The 21,280-nt window shown below is 39.9% G+C and overlaps 1 protein-coding gene across 1 annotated transcript in view; it reads right to left on the bottom strand.

Moving 5' to 3' along the window:
- Positions 1-21,280, bottom strand: part of PRELID2 (PRELI domain containing 2) — a 47,818-nt gene that overhangs the window by 7,970 nt on the left and 18,568 nt on the right. Inside the window, exons 4-5 of the mRNA XM_006269508.4 lie at positions 20,985-21,145; positions 4,067-4,172 (exon numbers count right to left, since the gene is read on the bottom strand). Coding sequence (XP_006269570.1) covers positions 4,067-4,172; positions 20,985-21,145 — 267 coding nt within the window. The remainder of the gene's footprint in view (positions 1-4,066; positions 4,173-20,984; positions 21,146-21,280) is intronic.

Genomic DNA, 21,280 nt, shown 5'->3' with positions numbered 1-21,280 from the left:
AGGGAAGCCTGATGAATGTTAGTCTACAGGAACCCCAACACCATACAATATATCATGATAGGGAACCTAAGCTGACACCCTGGATTGTAAGCTTCCTGCTAACCTAGCTACTTGGAACAGAGGGCATGTATTATGGTTGTAGAGCACCATGTACATCTAATGAAGTACATAAATATTAAATGAGAGATTAAGTGGTGCACGAAAGAATTTTACCTTAAGTGGAAACCACGTGTTTGATTCACTCAGAAAAATGCATATTTGAATGCAAAATTAATTCCCACTGTCAACAGAAAAACCTATAACCTAGCTGGGTTTTTTCTGTTAACCAGCTTAGCATACTGTACAGTCTCTGACAGAAGTATCGTAATATCTGTCATATTTTTTTAAACCATAACATAAAATATTTGTGAGGTTAAACAAATATTTAGTTATGATTTACATTTCAAGCACTGTAATTTTGTCATTTAAGATTCATTATAACAATGTTCTTCATATTTCCATCCTATTACTTTTTATTTGGCCTACACTTCAAAAATTAATCAATATACTAAAAGAAAATAATAATAAAAAATGATAGCATTTTAGAGACACTGGATGAAGCTTGAATCAAGGCAACATGAAAAACAAAGCTGCTAAAGTTCGTCATTTTGTTAAATAGCCTTGAAATACTTTACTTGGCAACACAAATGGCAGATTGCTGATCATCTGCAGAGGAAATTATATACAATGAACCTATAAACCAATTAGATCACTTTTTTGAAGTATGGTAAAAAACAAGCTGACATATTGGTCACCACTTCCCCTCAAGGTAGTAAGCATCTTTCAGCTGCTGTCTCGGCACAATATTTAATAAGTCTCTCCTCCAGTTTTTGATGTCAGCCAGAAGGTGTCCTCAATAGATGCCAGAACATGTTGTTTTGATATTTGAGATTCATTGGACATATTTGCCCAGACTTTTGAATTATTCATACAGAAAGCCATATCAACATAAGCATAAACGCACAAAATCTACAGAATATTTTTAGCAGAGGAAAACTCTTTACATTTTTTAGTTTTTACACTGACTTTACATATCTATATTCATGTGTCACAACATCAAATAGATACTTCACTACACTTCCAATAAAAAGATTTTGGACCCAACTCTCCATTGACCCACACTTGTGTTGATGCTGTATGGATTCCTTGTATTCCACAAGACTGCTCTTACTTATACTCGGATTAGCCCTAAACAGCCAAGAATAATTTCCATTCCTCCTCCTTTCCCCAACATACACCTAAAATTAAAAGGAGCTATTCTGTCAGCTCTATGTTAACTATGGAACACTGTTCTTCAAAGACGTATTCCCTGGGGATATTTGCACCTGCCCTGGGAACCTTTTACGCTATCTGCATCATAAGGGAAACTCAGGACAGTAGAAAACCAGGCCAGCACCTCTCTGTATTTAACGCTGAAATTAGCTTTCAAGTTTAAGACCAGTTTTCAAACTCCAACTCATACATTCTACAAACTAAAATCAATACCTAAGTAACTTCACAGCTTCTCCCCCATCTTCAGGTACAATATTTGTTCAGCGTGTGAATTAAATCAAAAAAATTCAGAGCTATGTCAAGCCATAGATTTCACTGGCATTCGTTTTTTGTATTTTAAAAACACAGTTTTATAGAAGTTAGTGGGATTGTATCTCAATAGTGAAATATACTGAGAGAGTCAAATCACCTTTTTCTTCTATAATGCTCTCTGAATAGAAGTACCTTTATTTTATTACTATAGGAACAGAGATATTTAATGCTGATTGTGTGTGAATACAGAAGTTTAAGTGTAGTCAGTTCACAGTATAAATATTAATGTAGCATTTTCTTCTGATCCTACCTGAAATCCATCTCCTACTCCTTTGCCGCCTTCTCCAGGCTCACTGCTGCCTTTCACCCCCTTCCCATAAGCCTTATCTTACTAAAAACAGAAGTGGGTTTATAAGGGGACTGGTGGCTAAAGACAAAGAGTGGGGCATAGTTGGGTTTGTTGTTCTATAGTTCTGCTGATTACAAGCGCTAGAAATGTCAGATGTAAAGAGAAAAAGTGCCTTTTCTGAATACCATATACCAATTTATACATATACAAATCAACATCTCAAGATGGTTTAATAGATATGAATGGATTGTTTCATAATTTCTTCTCCAATACAGAAAAAGGCAATTCATTAAAGAATAAAAGGACTATCCTTATTAATGATTTCAAGATTCTGTCTTTAGGATTAACCAAATTGTCAGTAGATGAAATCTGAACAGTGGATATTTCTATAAGAATAACTCTTCAGCTCAGCACTGGCTTTGGGAATATAGTCAACCCCCAGTATGGAAACCTTCAAAATATTAGAGTGGTCCTTTAGGGCCCCTCAACACATGATGGTAAAGGTGTGATGGGATCTAATATGCAGTCTGCACAATTGCCATACCACATGTGCCAGCTCAATCCTAGGCTCCCCCTGTACCAGCAAGAAACAAGCTCCCACAGCTGGGAGCTGATGGGGCTCCCAGGCACAGGGGTGCACCATGCACCCCTTCAGCTGGAAGCCCTGTCAGCTGGGAGCTATCAAGCTCAGGAGTGCATGTGAGCCCACACAGCTGGGAGCACCAATTAATTGACAGGGCTCCCAGCCACAGAGGCCCCTGGCCACACATTCAATTAATGGCATGATAGGAAGCAACTAAATATGTGGAATAACTTTGTAGCTTATTCCTCTTTTTATCACACCGGTTGTTGATTAATTAATCACACCTTAAGTCTAACATGTTAGCTTTAGTTAAAGTGTCCCACTGCCATTTTTCAGTGCAGGGACACTGATACACAAGATGCTGGAGTCTTCTGGAGTGCAGTAAATACCATGCTTCAGCAGACTCAATTAATCATTAGAATTACAGCGCATCAGAGCAGCCTCGCTGCACACGTATAGGCACCCAAGGGGAGCAGGAATAGGCTAACACTGACCATTTTTGAAAATCCCACCCTGAAAAAAATCACTTGTAGCCATCAATGAATAGATACTCCTTGGATAGCCCAGCTCTTCGAGATCTTTTGACAGACAGGTTAGTTCTGGTAGAGAAGTAAAGCACAGTAAAAGATAACACAGAACTCCAGGTCAGTTACATTCTTGTGCCATGTACAATTCATGTCTTTCCCCTATGACAAAAATGCACCATAATCATTCACCTGCTTCTGCCTGTGCACATCATAAAAATGAGATGCGTGTCACACAAATTGTGCATTTCTCAGTGAAAAGGCTTCCTTTCCAGTGTTCTCTTTACTTTTCTTTAGCTCAAAAAGATCTGCAGTATATATGGAATAAGCTGGACCTCACCATTGTTTCTTCTACTCACAGCTTTCGAAAATGTAAGAGCTCAACATAATGCAATTTCATGGTGAACAATTACATGAGATTTTATCGTTAAACCCAAATTATCAATACAACATGGCTTTCTAATACTAAAGATACCTGCATACTAATTTCTTTGAGGTGCACTACTGGATAGCAGAGTAGCTTTTATCCTTTTATAATGTTTTACTGATAAAACAGAATTACTGATCTGTATAAAATCATTACAAGGAGACTGGTCAGTCTTATTATCAAATTGCTGAAAACATCCAACATCACTGGGAAAAAAAAGTCTGACAAAATACAACTTCATATTCATTAAGTACTTCTTGGTATCTGGATGTAGAGGTGCTTGAGAACTACACTGCATTATTATTGTTACAGTATCTTAACTGATACAATGAAATATTAGCTGGAAAACGTGTTTCAATGCCTAGAGGAAGTCAGAGATAACAATGAATTATGAAAATTGATCTGGCATGGTTTATGCTTTAAAATAGACTGGGAAAATTACCATTACATGTTGAAACTGTATCCTATTTCTTGTTTTATTTATTGTTCTCCATTACAGGAATAAGCCAATGTAATCTTTTAAAGGGGGGTATGGAAGCCAAGTGTAAATTCCAACCCTATTTTAAAACTCCAACTGGATTTAAAATGTAATTGCAGGAACAAATAATAAACAAACCTACCTTCTTCACACCTTGATTGAGAAATGCTTGAGCAAAAGCTTCCAATACGCAGTTGAGCAACCCAGCCCCTGTAATGGATATTCTGCCCTTCTGTATGAACTCTGTCCTAAGAAACAGGAAAGTAACACCATTTTAATTCTCTTTCTAATACATGGACAACAACGTCCATGATATGATAAAAGGCATTTAATAAAAATTACAGAACCTCATTCTGGTATCAATATTTGCTGTTAGATTCAGAAGAGTGGGCTGAAGTGGGTATTCCTGTTAGATGGATGCAGAGCAACTTGGTCCATCTCCAACAGGAGGAGGCATGTTTATAATACTTCTCAGTCAAAATGTTAGTAATCTCAAAGTTTAGTGATTTAAAAGTATTAATTCATATTTTTAAATTATTTAATTGCCAATGTTGTTATTGTTTCAACAGCAGTAATGGGGAAATGTCTAATTTTGTGACTCAGAATGGAGCAGGAATCTTAACACACTATATGTGACTATCCTCCTTAGGGCCAAGTTAACAACCGTACGCTGCTGGCAGATGTTAAGGCAATCCCGTAACTGGAGTTTGAGGAATTTTATGCCCCATCCCCAAAATCACGTTATCTGCCATGTCACATGTGCATGGCAAGTCATGCAGTTTTGGGGATGAAGCATAAAAGTCCACAAACCCTAACTGTGCGATTGCCAATGGCCAGCATCTGGGGAACTCCACATCAGAAGTCTACAGATCGTCCCCGACATGGGCAGAATTCCTGCCTTGCCCTCCATCCCACCCACAAGTAGTAACACAAAGTAGTTTGAACCTACACATGCAGCTGGGGAGTGGGGAGCCCCTAAGATGTTGTTTCCATGGGCCCTTCCACGGGTGCAATTTGCACTCCCAGCAGTATGCCCACTTTTTAAAGATGCAAGGTGCCATTAGCACACAATCAAGGGTCCTCTCCCCAGTGTCAGGCTTCTGGTACCCTGTACTTTTAAAAAGTGGGTGTGCAGCTGGGAGCCAGGCATCTGTGAAGGCAGATTCTGGACAGTAGGGAGCACCCCAACATCAACCTCAAAGTACTGCCTCATCTTCCTCCAGGAAACTGGCAAGGTCACCACATTTCCCCCAGCCCAATCCCACTGGATCAGGTAGTCCCAGACCCTGAGGCTGACCCACACCAGATTCCAATATTCAACTGAGCATGAGGATCTGTTGTAGGTCAGCCCCAACATGCCACATGTTCAATTGAAAGTGTGACACAAATGATCCACAAAGATGCTATACATTATACATGGAGTATTTTTGTGGCTTGTTCGTTACGTTATCATCGCACCATAAACTGGCTCTAATGTGCGGCAGCCTTACCATTTATGGCACAATTAATGCCTTTAATGTAACACGTACCAAGGCCTTAGTGGAAGATCCATAGAACTCTAGCAGCAGAGTATGATTAACTCTCATTCTGTCAAGTTAATGCACCTTAGCCTAGACATTTTTTTTCCTGACATACAAATATAGTTCAATTTCTATGACCAGAACAATTGTCCTTTTGCTGCCAACTGTGGTAACATGATCTCAAATGAACGACAAACACCTACTAGACATCCAAGCTAGATTTATACTAGTGACCTAGTACTCCAGGCACAACATCCCAGAATCAAAGCTTCATTATTGCACTCTAATCAACCCTAGTCATCCATGGTCCTAAGCCACCACAGTAATCCATTGTTTTAATCTGAACTCAGAATACTATCATTATTTTTATTAGGTTTACATCCACATCTCTATTCTTTGAGGAGCAGCAAAGAACAACATCTTAGATATGTTTATAACAGTGGGGAATCCTGGTAGCATCATGGATCTACTTTAACACGCTCTCTCCAGTCTGTCCAGTCTAATTCAGTAGGCATGTAAGAAAGGACACAAATTCACTGGCACAGGAAAAGCAGAAACAAGATCACATTCTTGCGACACAACATGAGCTGCACTGTTTCTCAGTGGCCAGAGTGCTCATAACCACGCATAAAGATTCATCTCCTCAAGGGTTATTTATACCTTCTGCTAGATCAGGGGGACTCCACCCTGAGCCCATTAGCCAGATCCAGCCTGCACAGCCATGTCATCCGGGCTCCCCACGGCAGCAAGGGAATCGCGGCAGCAATTGCTGCTCCCCTACTGCCAAATTTCCAAACTCGTGGGGAGGCCCCTGGGCTGAATAACATGGCCCTGTGCACTGTATCCGGCATGCTGGGCCAGGTGGAAGCAGTGTAGGGACCAATCCTAGCATGCTAGGCTAGCAGGAGGCAACACGGCCTGATTCCAGTGTGCTGAGTGGGGTAGAGCTCGTGCAGGGCCCAATTCGGATGTGCTACGCTGGGCAGAGGTGGAGCAGTGTGCTGGGTCAGATGAAGGCCACGCAACCCCATCCCAGCATGCTGGGTTGGGCAGAGGTGGTGCAGGATTGAAAGGCAGTGCATGGATAGCTGGATGCAGGCAGTGCAGGGTCAAATTCTGTCAGGCTGGCCCCTCACCATTGTGTGTTAGATCATATAAGACCAAGGGTGGATTTGATAAGTCTTCCAACATCTGAAGGGCAATTACAGAGGATGGAGATGAGCTTTTCTCTGTGGCTGTAGGAGACAGGACTAGGAGCAATAGCCTCAAGCTTCAGTGCTAGCCTATGATGATCATCATTACTAATATTATTATTTGTACAACAGTAGTGGTGAGGAGCCCTAGTCATGAAACAGGACCTAAATGCATTTGGTGCTGTTCAAAACACAGAACAAAGTGCCATACATGTTCCTAAGAGCTTACAGTTTAAGTAGGTTCCTATGAACTTTTAATTATCTCTTCAGTGCAAAGCAGAGCAAACAAAAAGCCAACAGTTCTCCAAAAGTCTGTGTATCCAAAGGGGCATCTCTAACTTAAGTCTGAATGCGCTAGAACTCTGAAGACAGCCTTTAAAGAGTGTAAATGCAAGTACTTTTCTGGTACGCTGCTATGCAGATCTTTTCTACAAAGGGAAAAGATGCAAACCCAAATACAGCAAGCATAGACAGATTTAGCAATTGCATTGTTATCTAAAGGACACTAATGCCAGCTGTTAGGATGCAGCTGCTACATCTGCATGATTTTGTAGCAATGCAAGTGCAGAAAACCACTCCAACTTTGACCCTGCTTCATTCAGGGTTAAAGTTGGGGTGAATGAGTACTGCTACAGGCTCATGTGGACACTACAGCTAGATTGTACCAGCTGCTGTGAGCTCCTGAGCAGTAGCTCTCCTTTCCCTTTGGAAGTGGCTGTAATGTACGTTTATCCACACCCAGTGGCAGCCAGCCTACCAGCTCACATGAACACTTTCAGCTTCCGTATTTCTCTGCCAAGTAGTCTCAGTGAGTGTAATTATCTTTCTACCCATGGTACTTTAATAATCTTCACCCTGCTGATACCTAAATTCTTCTCTGTCTTTAATGTATGTCTCTTGCCAGAGGTCTAATAATAGATGCAGGTCTATTGTTTCCATTTACAAGATAATGGAATTGCCATTAAGACATGGAGGCAAACAGCAGAAAGGAAACATGAAGCAGGTCTAACAAATACCATCCTTCTTCCATCCTGAACCATCCTTCTTCTAGACTACTATCCCCTGAATGGAGCTGGGGAACAGTTGGGTTTTAGGATTTAGGAGTAAAGGTCCCTCCAATTTTATTAGCACCTGAAGTGCATGGGTATGGTGTTGCCAGCCTTGGCCATTTTCAAAGCTACAGAACTGTGGCTAGGCAGAAGGCCCCAAAGCCTGTTTCTGAGTCACCGTAGTATAAACCTTCACAGACATAACAACTAGCTTGGTGAGCAAAGCAAAGGAAGTCACCAAACACAATTAAACAAAGCACTAGGCCTGGAAGGAGATAAGAGAGGATCATACATTAAATAATCCATATACACTATATCATAGTTTTATCTTAAAATATTAGTAGTAGTAACTGATGTAACCAAATGTATTAAATGTTATTTTGCTATAGATGCATTTTTGTTAAGGTGATTAGATAATTTGTAAAAACAAAAACAGCCTTGTCAGAAAAGACCATAAACTAAAGTAAGAAGAAAAAAGGCCAGTGCTGAACAACACTCCACAATGGGAAGGAAAGGAGATAAGATTTATATCCTTGGGAAAGTAAAAGGGAGGGTTTCCTAAATAATTGATACCTTCCAGGTCCACAAGAGAGCTAGTTTAGTCCAGTTCCAAAAGTTTCAGTGAAACAAAGAAATTTAAATAAAAAGCAATCAAAGATCTTCTGTTAGAATATTAGAACTAGCCATCTAAAAATACAGAGCATAGGCTGGAGAGAAATTTGGAGAACTCAGCAAATTCAAGAAGACTTTCTGGCAATCTGAGTGCCACCCTCCTCCCACCTCTCAAATCTCCCCAGCCGGTATAAGTGAAAAATCTATGCTGTCCTGCCATAGGTAGCCAGACAGCCTTTGGGATAAATGTTTGTTTTCATGTTTTAAAATGCAAGCAAATAAAAGGTTGGGCTGTAGACCTGTTTCTGTCTCTATTATCACTAGCCTACCCAGAAGGTTAACTGTAATCTGGGTAACAATGAGAAGTAAAGAAACATACTCCCTATAATTAATTCTGAAGCCAGGTACAGACATTATATTTTTATTGGTACAAGTGATCATAAACTGATTTATACTCATAACAGGACAGAAGTTTGGCACACATAGGCTGGTTTAAAAATGGTGGAACCCAGTCTAAAATATGTCATGTTTCCCCCTCTCCCCCCGCCCCCACCCAAAGGGAAAATGTATTTTGCTCGCTACCAATCCAAACTACGCCAGTTATAGAAAACTGCATAATTTCTACTTAGCCTATGAGACAAAACGTACAACTGACAAGCAACAAGGCAGTCAATCCAACCAACAACACTATTAAATATACAAAATAGGGCAAAAAAATAAAAATAAATACCCTCTTTCCTTTGTCTGGTTCCATAATCAGATTTTTTAAAAGTAAATTAAAACTCAATTTCAAAGTCAGTATCTCTTCACTCCTAAACACAAACATTTTCCTACTACAGGAAACACCTATTGTCTCCCAGGGCAAATATTTAGATTTGCTTACATCCAGCTTTCTTGGGTATCTTAATCCAGCATTTCTTGTTGTGATGGGCCTGATCCAAACTGTACTGAAATTAAAGGAAAATCCTCATTAACCTCAATGGATCTGAAATAGATATTGAATCCTCAAGAAAGCATTGAGTCTAGGTAAGAGATAAAGGAACAGAGATAAAGCTGGGAAAAAGGTTTGATCGGAACCAATTTCTTAGGGAAATGACAGTACTACCATTGCAAAAAAGGTACTCACAACAGATCCATTCGTTATCCTCATTGAACCACATTCATTTACTTCTTCTTTCATATTGGTACAACTTAATGCAACAAAAAGTCCACTAGATTAAAAAAAAAGACAATCTGGAGTGTATAAAATAATCATTATCAAAACAAGCAATGAGGCCACCATTGATCAGATGGGGAGGGAGAGGGAGAGAAATAGAGGGAGGATGGAAAGGGAAAGGGACAGAAACCACCTGTAACAGGGTGGCCCGTCCTCTTAAGAGGGACCATCCCACTATGCTTGGTAGCAGCAGTTGTAGAAAGATTGCTCCTGAGTTTAAAACCGCCAGAAGGCTACAGGGCAGGAAGCTGTAAGGAAATAATTGTGAGCTGGAGGCAGCTGGTGTGTTGAATTGCAGGCTGCCTAGAGGGGCCAAACAGCTGTGCTAGAGCCCAAGCTATAGGGATCCCCTCCAAGCAGCTGGGATAGGACAACAAGGATTATTTCTCTCTTTTGCTCATTTAAAAACTGTTTTTGGCTGTGTACTGGCTGAGGAGCACCTCAGGGAGCAAAAGGCTGCCAGGAGGGGCCCACAGGCGAGGTAACCCACTTAAACCACCATTAAACTTAGCTGCATCCAGTTGGGATTTATTTATTTATTTTCCTATTTAAACAGCACTGCTAATGCTCATGGAAAAATATTGATCACTGATTGATTCTTATAGCACACTGCTGGTGGCTATGCTGCATGCTTACAACAACACAGTCACAGGCAGAAGTCTATTAATGAGATCCAACTACTAAATTATTGACTAGTTAAGTACGGCAAATTTGGCCTAATTGTTTTCATGATGGGAGTTTAATTAAAGTGTCTTTAGTATAAAAAGCCTAGCAATATTCTTGCTCGGATAGCATCACAGAATGCTCACAATGCTTGCAAGGCTTTCAAAACTAAATTAAAAGCTATATGCAGTGCGAGATCCTCCAAGGAGGACGCCTTTGTTATGGAAGAATATATGAAATTTCTGTATGGATAGTTGAAGCCATTCTTAATCACTGCTCATGCAAGGCACATCTTTCCTCTGTTTTTTAATTCAGAGAGACAGTTTCTGCACCCATGCCTGTAATACTAAGAACTATGAGACAGCTGTATCTTCAAATATCTCAGCAAAAAAGTATCTATGCAATGATGATGAAAGAAAGGAAGTCCAGTTATAACTGTGGGTTATAGGAGTCCAACTACATGGCACAGCCAACAAACAGGGATGGAGAGAAATGGTAAATGGGCATACAGGAGAACGCTATATTAAAAAACCCCATGATAGGCAAGTCAGACTACTTCTGAGATATACGACTTGTGGGTCAAATTCTCTGTGGGTGAATTTCTATTGAAGTCACTAAAGTTATTTAGGCAAAAAAAAATGTTTTGGGGGTTTTTTTTAGATGCGAGATGTTAAGGGAAACCTTCTTGGCATTATATGTCATATAAGTGCAGCCAAAGGATAGGTAAAAGTGATTAACAAGAAATCAAGGAGAGAGAGAGAGAGAGAGAGAGAGAGAGAGAGAGAGAGAGAGAGAGAGAGAGAGAGAGAGTGTGTGTGTGTGTGTGTGTGTGTGTGTGTGTGTGTGTGTAGATGCTGCTGTCAGGTGAATGAGGGGTGTGTGGGCTGGGAGCGATAAGGGCCCTTTTGTGCACACGGGCCGTGGCCAGCAGCCCGGGCACGCGGGGTCAGAGAAGACTGGAGGCGAGCTAGAATTAGTCACGGACGCGTAGTGGTTGATTTAAAGATTGTTTACTTACACCAAAGGTGGTCGTGGTGTAGGCTGGACAGTTTTCCAGGTACAGCTCCGCTTAAATCCTTGTTAGAGGACTACGACAAGTTCGCTCTCTCCCACGGAGTTGTTGAAGCTCCGTGGGTTCATCCGTTTCTCGTGCAGGAAGGGATACGTCTAGGAATCTATCAGCGTCGGGGAGAGGCCAGAGGCTGGTCAGGCCCCTGTTGCCTTTTAAGAAATACGTTGGGTCCGTAAGGATCCGCAGCGCTTAGAGATCTTCACACAAGGCGAAGGTTTCTCTCTCACTCCCATTTGTCTCGCTCCGATTTCTCTCCAACTTGGGCGGAAACCACCCAAGCTCTTTATACGGCTAGCAAGCCAATCGCTAGCCGCCACGTGTGCATATTTTAGAACTAGCCAATAATGTGGCTCGAATTCTCATACAAATGGCAGGAACTCTTTGCACCGAGCATTTCTTAGATGCAAAAGAAATGCACCATGCAAAGAAAGCTACAAATTGGTGGGAAATTCTCCGTTGCACCGGGGTTCTCTTCTGCAGCAGAAAACTCCACTGCGCAAAGCAGCTGCAATTTAGCGGGAAAATAATTTAGCAGTGCCGAAGCACACACAAAACAAAAATCACAACTTTGGGTTGTGACAAGGGGGACAGGTTATTACAATGTTATAGCTGAAGTAACAACCCTGGACCACAAGAATATGAGCTGAGTATAAATATTCCTCCCATAAGAGTCACCATGAAAATGCCTTGGCCTAGCCCAGCAATTCTGGTAACATAAGAAACAGGATTTTACCAAAGGGATTTCATGTGATTTTTTTAATGCACCTATACAAAACTAGTTTGTGTTTCCAGTAAGTGTTCTTTAAACCAAGGGCATGGATCTGCAGCTATTGCAAAATGAATGTGGTTGCATTCAATAACAAGAGTATGGCTTACAGGTTTAAAACTCTAGGTTAAAAGTATCAGAACTGCAAGTCCGAATCCCAAGAGTTTACTTGTATCGTCTACAGAGTGATAAACTGAGCTCCATTCAAGTGACTTTATACAAGTTCACCTAAAACAGCCCTTACCAGGCCCCTGTTTGTACACACAAGATTCCAGGGAACCACTTAAAGAGCTGGAGAAGCACAGCATCCTAAGGCAGAATTCTCCCTGCCCTACAGCCTCTGTAAATCAGTATCACAATCTTCAGAGGCTGACTGTCATCTGCTAGCAACAATGGTGGTATTGTAGATAGAGTCTATAAAGCATATTAGGATGGAGGGCATATACATCAGGTTATATTTGGTGCATTAAGGATTTAATATAATAAGTGTTTTTCCCCCTTAAGTTTCTTAAGGGGAAAATAATCAAGTACTATGATTGCAGCCTCCTTCTACATGGCAAATCCAAGACACAAAAAAACAGGTTTGGTTTCTTCTTCCCAGCCTTCACCACTTTCCCTTACAGTATGGAATTCCTGCTGGGATCACTTAACAAATACCGCACCATCGTACAGTATTGGTCTTACCTTGGTCTGTCCTTTTCTGTGCCTGAAGACTGAAATAGTTTAGTCTAATTCAGGTTACTGGACTCAACAAAGGGGAACCTGGTTGAAATGAACATACAGGAAATATACAGGAAGCCAGACCAGAGGATCTGATGGCTTTTTTCTAGCCTTAAACTCAATGTACAAACTGACAAAGTTCTTTGGGTAAAGCTGATATATTTTATTACACCAACTCAAATAGTTAGAAAAATTCTTCTCTGCAAGCTTTCGGGTATAAATACCCTTGTCAGGCTGGGGAAGCATCTGTAGTTGGTTACGCTCTTCCTGGATGGAATGACTGATTCTCAATCTACATCTTCACTGACTGGCTTCTTTACTAGTCATGCCATGTAGGAAGAGCAAACACCAACTGCAGGTGCTTCCTTAGCCTGACAAAGAGTATTTATACTAGAAAGCTTGCAAAGAAGATTTTTTCCAACTATTTAAGTTGGTCAAATAAAAAATATTAGATTTACTCAAAGAACCTTGTCTGCCCATAAGCCTCTCTGATATTTAAAACTAGAATCATCCAAACAGTTCTGAAGTACTCCCCATGGCAATGGGTTTATGTAACATGTGTTGCAAGTACAGGTACCTAATGACCTACCTGTTTAACGACCGCGCGGACTTCAACCAGCTCTCCGAGCAGTCGGTATTGTACGAAACGTATTGTGGAAATGGCAGCGCGGCGTCTCAAGCCAAGGCACGCAGTATCAAGGGGCGGCTCCTCGCTTATCGACCAATTCGCTTAACAACCTAGTCGCAGGAACGGAACTCGGTCGTTAAGTGAGGAGTGCCTGTATGTACCATTTAATGGAAAAGTGTGGTGCTCCAGCCTTTCAGGTCAAATAAGCCCAGTTGCGTTCAGCTGAGATCATCTTGGGCACCAAACAGCTCTGCTTTGGGGAACCTATGACATACTCTCTGACTTTGTCGTTCAATTTCCAGTATTTATGGACAGGGACAAATTTAGGCAATACAGACTAAAGATGGCTCAATAAGATCTAGCGGCATACTGGAGTTACACAAGCTGTAATTTCAAACTGCTGCCAGTCCACTCATTACAAAAGTACCTTTGAGATGGCCTATCAGAAAAAATTATTACAAAATATTTTAAAATCCAGGACATTGAAGATTTCTGGGAGCAAGAGGAGAGGGAGGAAAGTAGAAGGCAGGGGGGGAGTGGTGATCTTGAACTAGGAAAAAATTACCAGACAAGTAGTGTTCTTGATTAACTAGCTAAGGTATGAGATGTTTCAGAGTTTGATAGATACTTTACAAGCCTCTTTTAGGAGCATACAGCTAACCATACTGAAAGAAACCACTAGACCATCCCTTATTCTTTCTCCAACAGTGGTATATACCAGATGCTTCAAAATAAGAAGGAGAAAAATGTGCTTAGGCAATTGTGCAATACTGAAACACTAGGGAAATTTCTTCCTGAGCCCAGCTGCTCACTAGCTTATCACCTGAAGCACAAGGCTTAATAGCCCTTGTAATTTTTGTCCTGGTTGGGCTACAAATTTATATAGCTACATAGCATTTACTGTGAAAAGCAGCAGGACAACAACATTTGGGCTTTAGTCCCTCTTAATTTTAATGGACTACAGAGGTGAGGTTTCCAACACCCTGTTTACAATTCAAGAGGCTAATTCAGCAAATCACCTCATTTTTCTCTATACAAACATTAATGACAACATATTCACCTAACCATCTGTCATTGTTCTGATCACTTATCCAGATTGACAGCATCTTCAAAAGGCAAACCACAAGAAAAGCTAGCCAGCACTATTGTATTCCAGTACAGACAAGGATAAGTGCATCTCTGAACAAACAGAGGCAGGATTTTCTATTTCCAGCACTCTGGAATATGAAAGCAAAGCACGAGCTGGATGCATTGAATCAGATGCTGTATAGCAGTTAATTCATTTCAGAATATATCACCCAGTTGGAACCAGATAAATTCAGACTCGTAGGAAGTTTCACATTTTTAAACAGTAGAGGTAATTAACCATTGAAAACAATTTACCAGGGGTTATTTTGGTGGATTTTCCATAAAAGGCATTTTAAAATTAAGATTAGATGTTTTTCTAAAACAATAATTCATTTGGGGAAATCCTATGGCCTGCTCTATACAGATGGTCAGACTAGATGACCACATTTTGGCCTCAATATCTATCAGTTTGCCTGACCGTATCCTTTATATGGTTCATTAGTATTTATTTAGGGCAATAGCTATTAGGTGCTTTCCAAACATCCAAAATCCTGACTCTGAGAAATTTATATTGCCAGGACATGCAGCATCTAGCAATTGGGGTAGCAGCAGAAACATTACTTTTATTCTTGAGAGACTAAGCTAGGGCTAAGGAGATTCAATGTATATATGCAGATAAGGGTTTTGCTGGAAAAGGTCCATGATTTTTCTCTTAGAAGACTACAGAAATTTTCATGTGGACAACAAAGTTACAAAATGGTATTTAGAAACACTTGAAAAATATTTCAAAATCCCTATAGTAAGAACTGGTCATTTGCTTGATGACTGAGGGCTGCCATTTTAATGAGAACTCCCAGAAACATGGCCTTGTTAAAGACACGCACTTAAGTGATGATTGGAAACTTGCATTCTTTCTCAGGGCAGAATCCCACAATCTGCTCTAATTCCAGTCTGAGCATTAGATTTCAGACTGCTACAATTTACTGTTATCATCTCAGTTCCTACACTTCTCTTTCCTCGGACATAACAGAGTTAAGCAGCGACAAGCCAGCTTTCATAAAGCAAAGTACTATTAATTCAGTACAAAAGCATTTTTAGAGAATCTGTACCTTAAAACAATACAAATTTTATAATCATATCCGCATTACCAGGTAGTCATCCATTTTCTATATGAAGACTCTACAGGTCAAAAGTATTTCAGGTCATCCACTGGCCTGTCTCTGTTCATAACTTTAGGATTGTCTGTTCACAATCAACTATAAGTAACCATCTACCAGGTCAAGGCTGTTATACTTATACCATCCTTGGAAAGTAGTTAAGTCAGTCTCTGGGCTTTCCTCCTTTCTCCACCAAGAGAGTTGGATTCAAAAGACTTATTACTAGCATTTTTCTAATACTAGAGATTCGTATTAAGGAATTCTTCCTGGAAGAAGAACTAAATTCACCCTCTGAGCCAGGAATACAATCACTAGGCAAGCCCATCATGGTGTATAATATTTCTAATAATAATGAGATGATTCCTGAATATTCTAGGTTTGCATAACAACTGTTACATCTTGCATGTAAACCAATGACATGGCTGACTTCCATTTTGTGCTTTCACATGCTTTAAAGTTTTCAATATAAGAGCTTGTAAGGATATTATTATTGGTGAGTTAGTCACATTTACAAGGGAATGTGTCATTCATCGCTATTTTATATAGTGCTGCAGAGTTAAACAATTGTATTGCACTATTACTTATACTAAGTTATCATTTCTGTCCAAAAAGACTTAGCAAAGGCCCATGGAACATGAAGCAACAGAAAGCTGAAGAGCACAAGATGAAAGGAAAGCAGTGTGGCAATTAAAAAGAAAGGAGTTATTTTTACCATTTCTTTGAGAATTTACAACCAAAATCTGTTTGATGCAAGAATGTTGCCTAATGATTTCTAATGTGGCAAACCCACACTCGGAAGCACAGATGGAATCTAAACTGGCAATCACACCTTTCTCTCAAAATGGTGGTGCTCAGTTTTTAAAAGTGAAAATGAAAAGTAGAGAAGAGAATCTGAAATAGAAATGAAATATACAAGTAAAGAAATCCAAAGCAACAGGCAGCTTTTCAGTTTGCGTGTTAAAGATTTTAGAAACCATAGGACAAGAATACTGTTTTAGCACTGCCTTCCTCACCTGCAATACAGGATACACCATATGCAGATTTAAACAATTTTGTAGCTTAAAATGCATTTATTCAGATTTCTAATTCTTTACAAGTTACGATGTTAGCAAGTAATGAATGACATTTCTCATTTGCTAGGCGATTCATTTTCTATTCCTGATTTGTATCAAGGTACATTTAGATGGAAATTGGAATTCACTTAAAAATACAGACAATCAATATTTTAAGAGGTATTTAACTGAAACACAACAGATAAACAAATAAGCTCAAACCAGCAACTTTAAATACACTAGATACATAAAAATAACATATTAATCAGCATGTGCTGATGTATTTACATACCCATCATGTTGTAGTTAAGTCATAAATTATTAACCAAAGAATTTTATCTAGCTAGAAAACTGAACGGATTGTTTCAGGTCATCATGTCCTTCAAGAGTTTAGACTTAGTAGATCTTAACTTCACTCATCTGTTTTTAATTCTTAGGCTGAAAGAGTTAAACAAGCTTTCCTGCTTCTCCAGCTCCCAGTTGGTTTCCCTAACTTTGAATGAACTAATTACTGACTTGAACTAAACTAAATGAACCAAAGTGTAGAAAATTGCATTTCTGAACCTATAGAATAGGCTCCAGCTGTCAGAAGCAGGTTTATCATTTCAGCAAACAGTGCTTGCAGGAGCTTAGCTAGGGACTTGCACCAGTTCGGTGATCTCACTTTATTTACAACTTTGGCAGTAAACCAAAATGGTTTCAATAATGTTTTTTATTTACTTTACCAAAAAAAATGATAATAGACTCATTAAGTGGATGTCTTAATATGGCCAGTCATTATTGATGTTATTTATGAATTTTAAAAATCTAAATTAAATTTAAATATATCTGATTTAAACTAAAAATTCTGACAAAAAAATCTACTTCTAGTCTATTTGTGTTGAGTATTCTCAAGTAATGCAACCTTTTATCTCACTCCAGAAAATTTTTTTTTTATATAAGCGATTGAACTTCAAATGTGTGTTTTCTTTTGTACTAATAGTGCATATATTAAATCAGAGTTAGTTCAACCTGCACAGTTCTACCTGTAACTGTATTTTTCACACTTACTAACTGAAATAAAACAAGTACTTATATATGTAGCTGCTTAGTTTTGGTTCAGGTTGGGTTTGAAGCTCCCAATATTTGATGTGCAAGGGTTCACATTTATGTGGAAGGGAAAGAAATTTAAAGCAAAATCAAGGTATCCAAGGTAACTCCAATTCTGCATTAATCAAAATGATGCTAAATAGCCACTAGTTACTTCCAATCATTAGCAAAGGAGATTTTATGCCGGATATTTAACCCTAAACTTGCTCCTTTTTTAAGCACATACTTTTGACAACCTCTTTATTAGGGTATGGACATCTTAACACTTCACCCTCAGGAGAAACGGAGTGGGCTTTTGCTACTCCACAGTACAATCTTCATGATATTACTCCATATTAAGAGGAAGCTAAGCTACGTTAGTTTAATCTTCAGTGAAAAAGGTAAATTCATGCAGGTTAGCTCCTACTTACTATGGCCTTAAGAGTGTTCCCAGAGCATATTTTAAAGTCCTGCCATCCAAACAAACACCTAATATGTCCATACTCTTTGCAGTAACATTCCAACAACACCGATACGTACCCACAGATTCAAGCCCCATGGTGCTACATGATGTGCACAAACACCTAGTAAAAAACATATCACTAATAGGCCTGAAGTGGCCGATAAATGCTCATGCATGCACGCAGCCACAGAAAAGCGTGCAGGCAGCAAAGATCACACGCCTGGCAGCTTGGAGAGCTGCATCCAGCTGTTAAGTCTGGTGTGATGGAAGAGGAGTGGGGAGGGAAGGGGCTAGGGGTTAAACTTCAGGTATGTCTACGTGGCAATCTGGTACACCACGGGTAGGCATACCCAAGTATGTTTTAACCTAACCCACATTGATAACAGTAGCAAAGACATTAATTTTAAAGCAGGCTATATAAGCTCAGCAGAAATCTGCACTAATGACTGTACTCACCACAAATTCAGTGCTGATACTAGCTAGATTATGTCAAACCCAAGTATGTCTACCCATGTGTAGCAGAAAGCCCCTTTTCCTCTTGCCTGCAGTTGCTCTCCCCTCCTTGGATATGTTTTTCCTCTTCTACCTTTTCTTCCTTCCTCTTTCTTTCACTTTAAGATAAGGAACTGTGTTTTGAAATTTGTGTGTGTGCATTTTGTATCTCCCCTTGTATTTTGGTATTTTTATCTATTTGTGTGCCATGGCATTACTTTTGTAGCTTATATTTTATACTCCTCACCTTTCAACTTTCAACTAAATGTGTTTAGTTTCATAAACAAGTTATACATTGTACCAATGTTAACAAGGGCAAGAATCAAACTGCCCTTCCCTGTATCAGGCTGGCCCCTGAAAGAGCGAGTGAATCAGTGATTGGATGTGTAACACGGTAGCAGGCAGCAATTAACACCTAAGGAAACTGCAGATCAACCAACGGAAGAACTCAATAGAAGTCAATGTAACAACCAGGAAATCTCTAAACGTCACCGATCGAGGGCTAGAAGCCCTGGCCTGAGTTAATCAGTGCCGGGGACCAACTTTTGGGCTGAATATCTCTAGATCGACCGCTCCCAGAGCCCTATTCAAAATTCATCAACGGACTCCCAAACCTGCACATACGTGCAGACAACCCCTGGGGCTGACAGATGCCATCCAGTAGCCACCGAGGGGGGAAATCCCACGAGGGTCAACGACCCCTGGATTGGGCAACCCTGAAAACTGGGGAGTCACCAAAGTCTGCCAAGGACAGATAAAAAAGCAGTGAAAAGTGACCCTCAGTGGCGCCATCTTGATCTCCAACTTGACCAGCACTCAACCTGTCCAGCCAGAAGGACCAGCCGGTGACCCCCTTCTGGAAGATAACACCACACTGAAAGAAGCCTCAACGGCAGACTCCAGCACCTGTGGGATAGGTATACCTGACTCTTGTAGCTTGCTACTGTGTGTGCATGTGTAAGGACCAGCCCCAAGGTTTATGATTTAACTCATTACAGTGTTTCAATCCGCCTAATAAACCAGAATTTTTAAGGATCCCGAGTTGGACATTTGTAGCCAACACATGCATGCTTCCATCTGCTACTCACCCTTAGAGTAAGATCTGCTATTCCACTTCCTGACTTCCGCAAAATATCCTAAAGCAGCAGAGTTCAGTCAACATTAGTCAATGAATTTAGATGGGTATATTGAACTTGCCTCTTCTATTTGGCTCTTCTGAGAAACAGATGGATCTACAGTAATTATTGACAGAACCAAAGTATATCCTCTCATTATCATCAAGTAGCCTTGACTGATGGAAATCTTTTTGATTCCCAAAACATGTATCTGGGGACAATTAAGCTCCATTTCTAAGAAACATGAGACTACCTAATACTGATATAGTAGATTCCTATATACTTTGCAAACACAAGCCTGGGTCAGAAAGGCAAATTTATACATTTAGTTGCAGGGATTTGAATTTACTTAGTCTGAAGATGGGATGTTTCTTAAATGTCCTTAGGAGTTTTCAACAATAACACAGACTGCACTAGACAACAGAGAACATCACCCATTAAATATACTGGACAATAAGAGTGAAGCAAGAACTGATGGATTTAATAAAAGGAATACATTTCTAATATTACTACTACCACTACTAAGAAACTTTGCAGTCTTTTTATACTTATCATGTACCCGCTCATTTAACTGTTATAATGGCCAGGAAATAAAACACCACCCCTCACTGATTGTTTTATGGATGTGTAAAACAGCCATTGCAATGTCCTACTCTGGATTAGTAGGACTGTCTTTAATTTCCTGGTTCTTCATTTTCCTGTTACTTTTCACTGACAAAGAGCGTCTTTTGAAAGCTGAGCTGCTACCCGTACTCAAGCTGGCTAGTTTGAAACTCTACACCAGTGATTCTCAACCAGGGTGCCATGAGATCCAGAAGATCTAGGTGCCACAGAGTGTGAGGAGATAAGCAAATAAGTGCAGACTCAGGCTTGTCCCTGCCACCCAGCCTCTCTGCATAAAAGTAAGCACTACAATATATAAAAATCTGTTTTTGAAATTGGGTGTTACCAAGTACACAAAAGTTGTGGAGAGATGCCTTAAGTCCAAAAGGGCTGCTCTACTACTGCAGTGTCAACATACCTTAAAATAGGACCTGAACTTTCCCAAAGCCTGGGTATGTTTGGATGTAGCATTTTCTTTCAGTAACCAATAGCTCAAGAGGACAAGTAGAACACTTTTCAGGATTACATAATAACCCCTTGGGCTAACTGGTTTGTCTTTCAGGTACACATACATCTAACTACATTCCTACACCAGGTACATACCAATTTGGATTTTCCAAACTTTTCCTGAAGACAGATTCTTCACTCAGAGATGCAAATTTTGTCCAGGTAAGGCAATGTGTTTTCAGAACCATAGTTCTTTCCTGCGCATTAAGCCAAGATTCCTCTTCTAAGTAGATTTCAGACACTTGTAAGACACTCACCTGTCAAGCAGAAGGATTACAGCTTTCAAAAAGTCAGTATTTTGAGAGAGAGAAAACACTTTCACATATTTAGGATTTATTTTCTATCTCGTGATAACACAAAGGATTAACTGCTAGGCGGAGGATGAAGAACCA

The sequence above is a fragment of the Alligator mississippiensis genome, chromosome 9 (assembly GCF_030867095.1).
Source record: "Alligator mississippiensis isolate rAllMis1 chromosome 9, rAllMis1, whole genome shotgun sequence".
In the NCBI taxonomy this organism is placed as follows: Eukaryota; Metazoa; Chordata; order Crocodylia; family Alligatoridae; genus Alligator; species Alligator mississippiensis.
The sequence above is the reverse complement of the archived record's forward strand: the minus strand, read 5'-3'. Positions and strand labels throughout refer to the sequence as shown.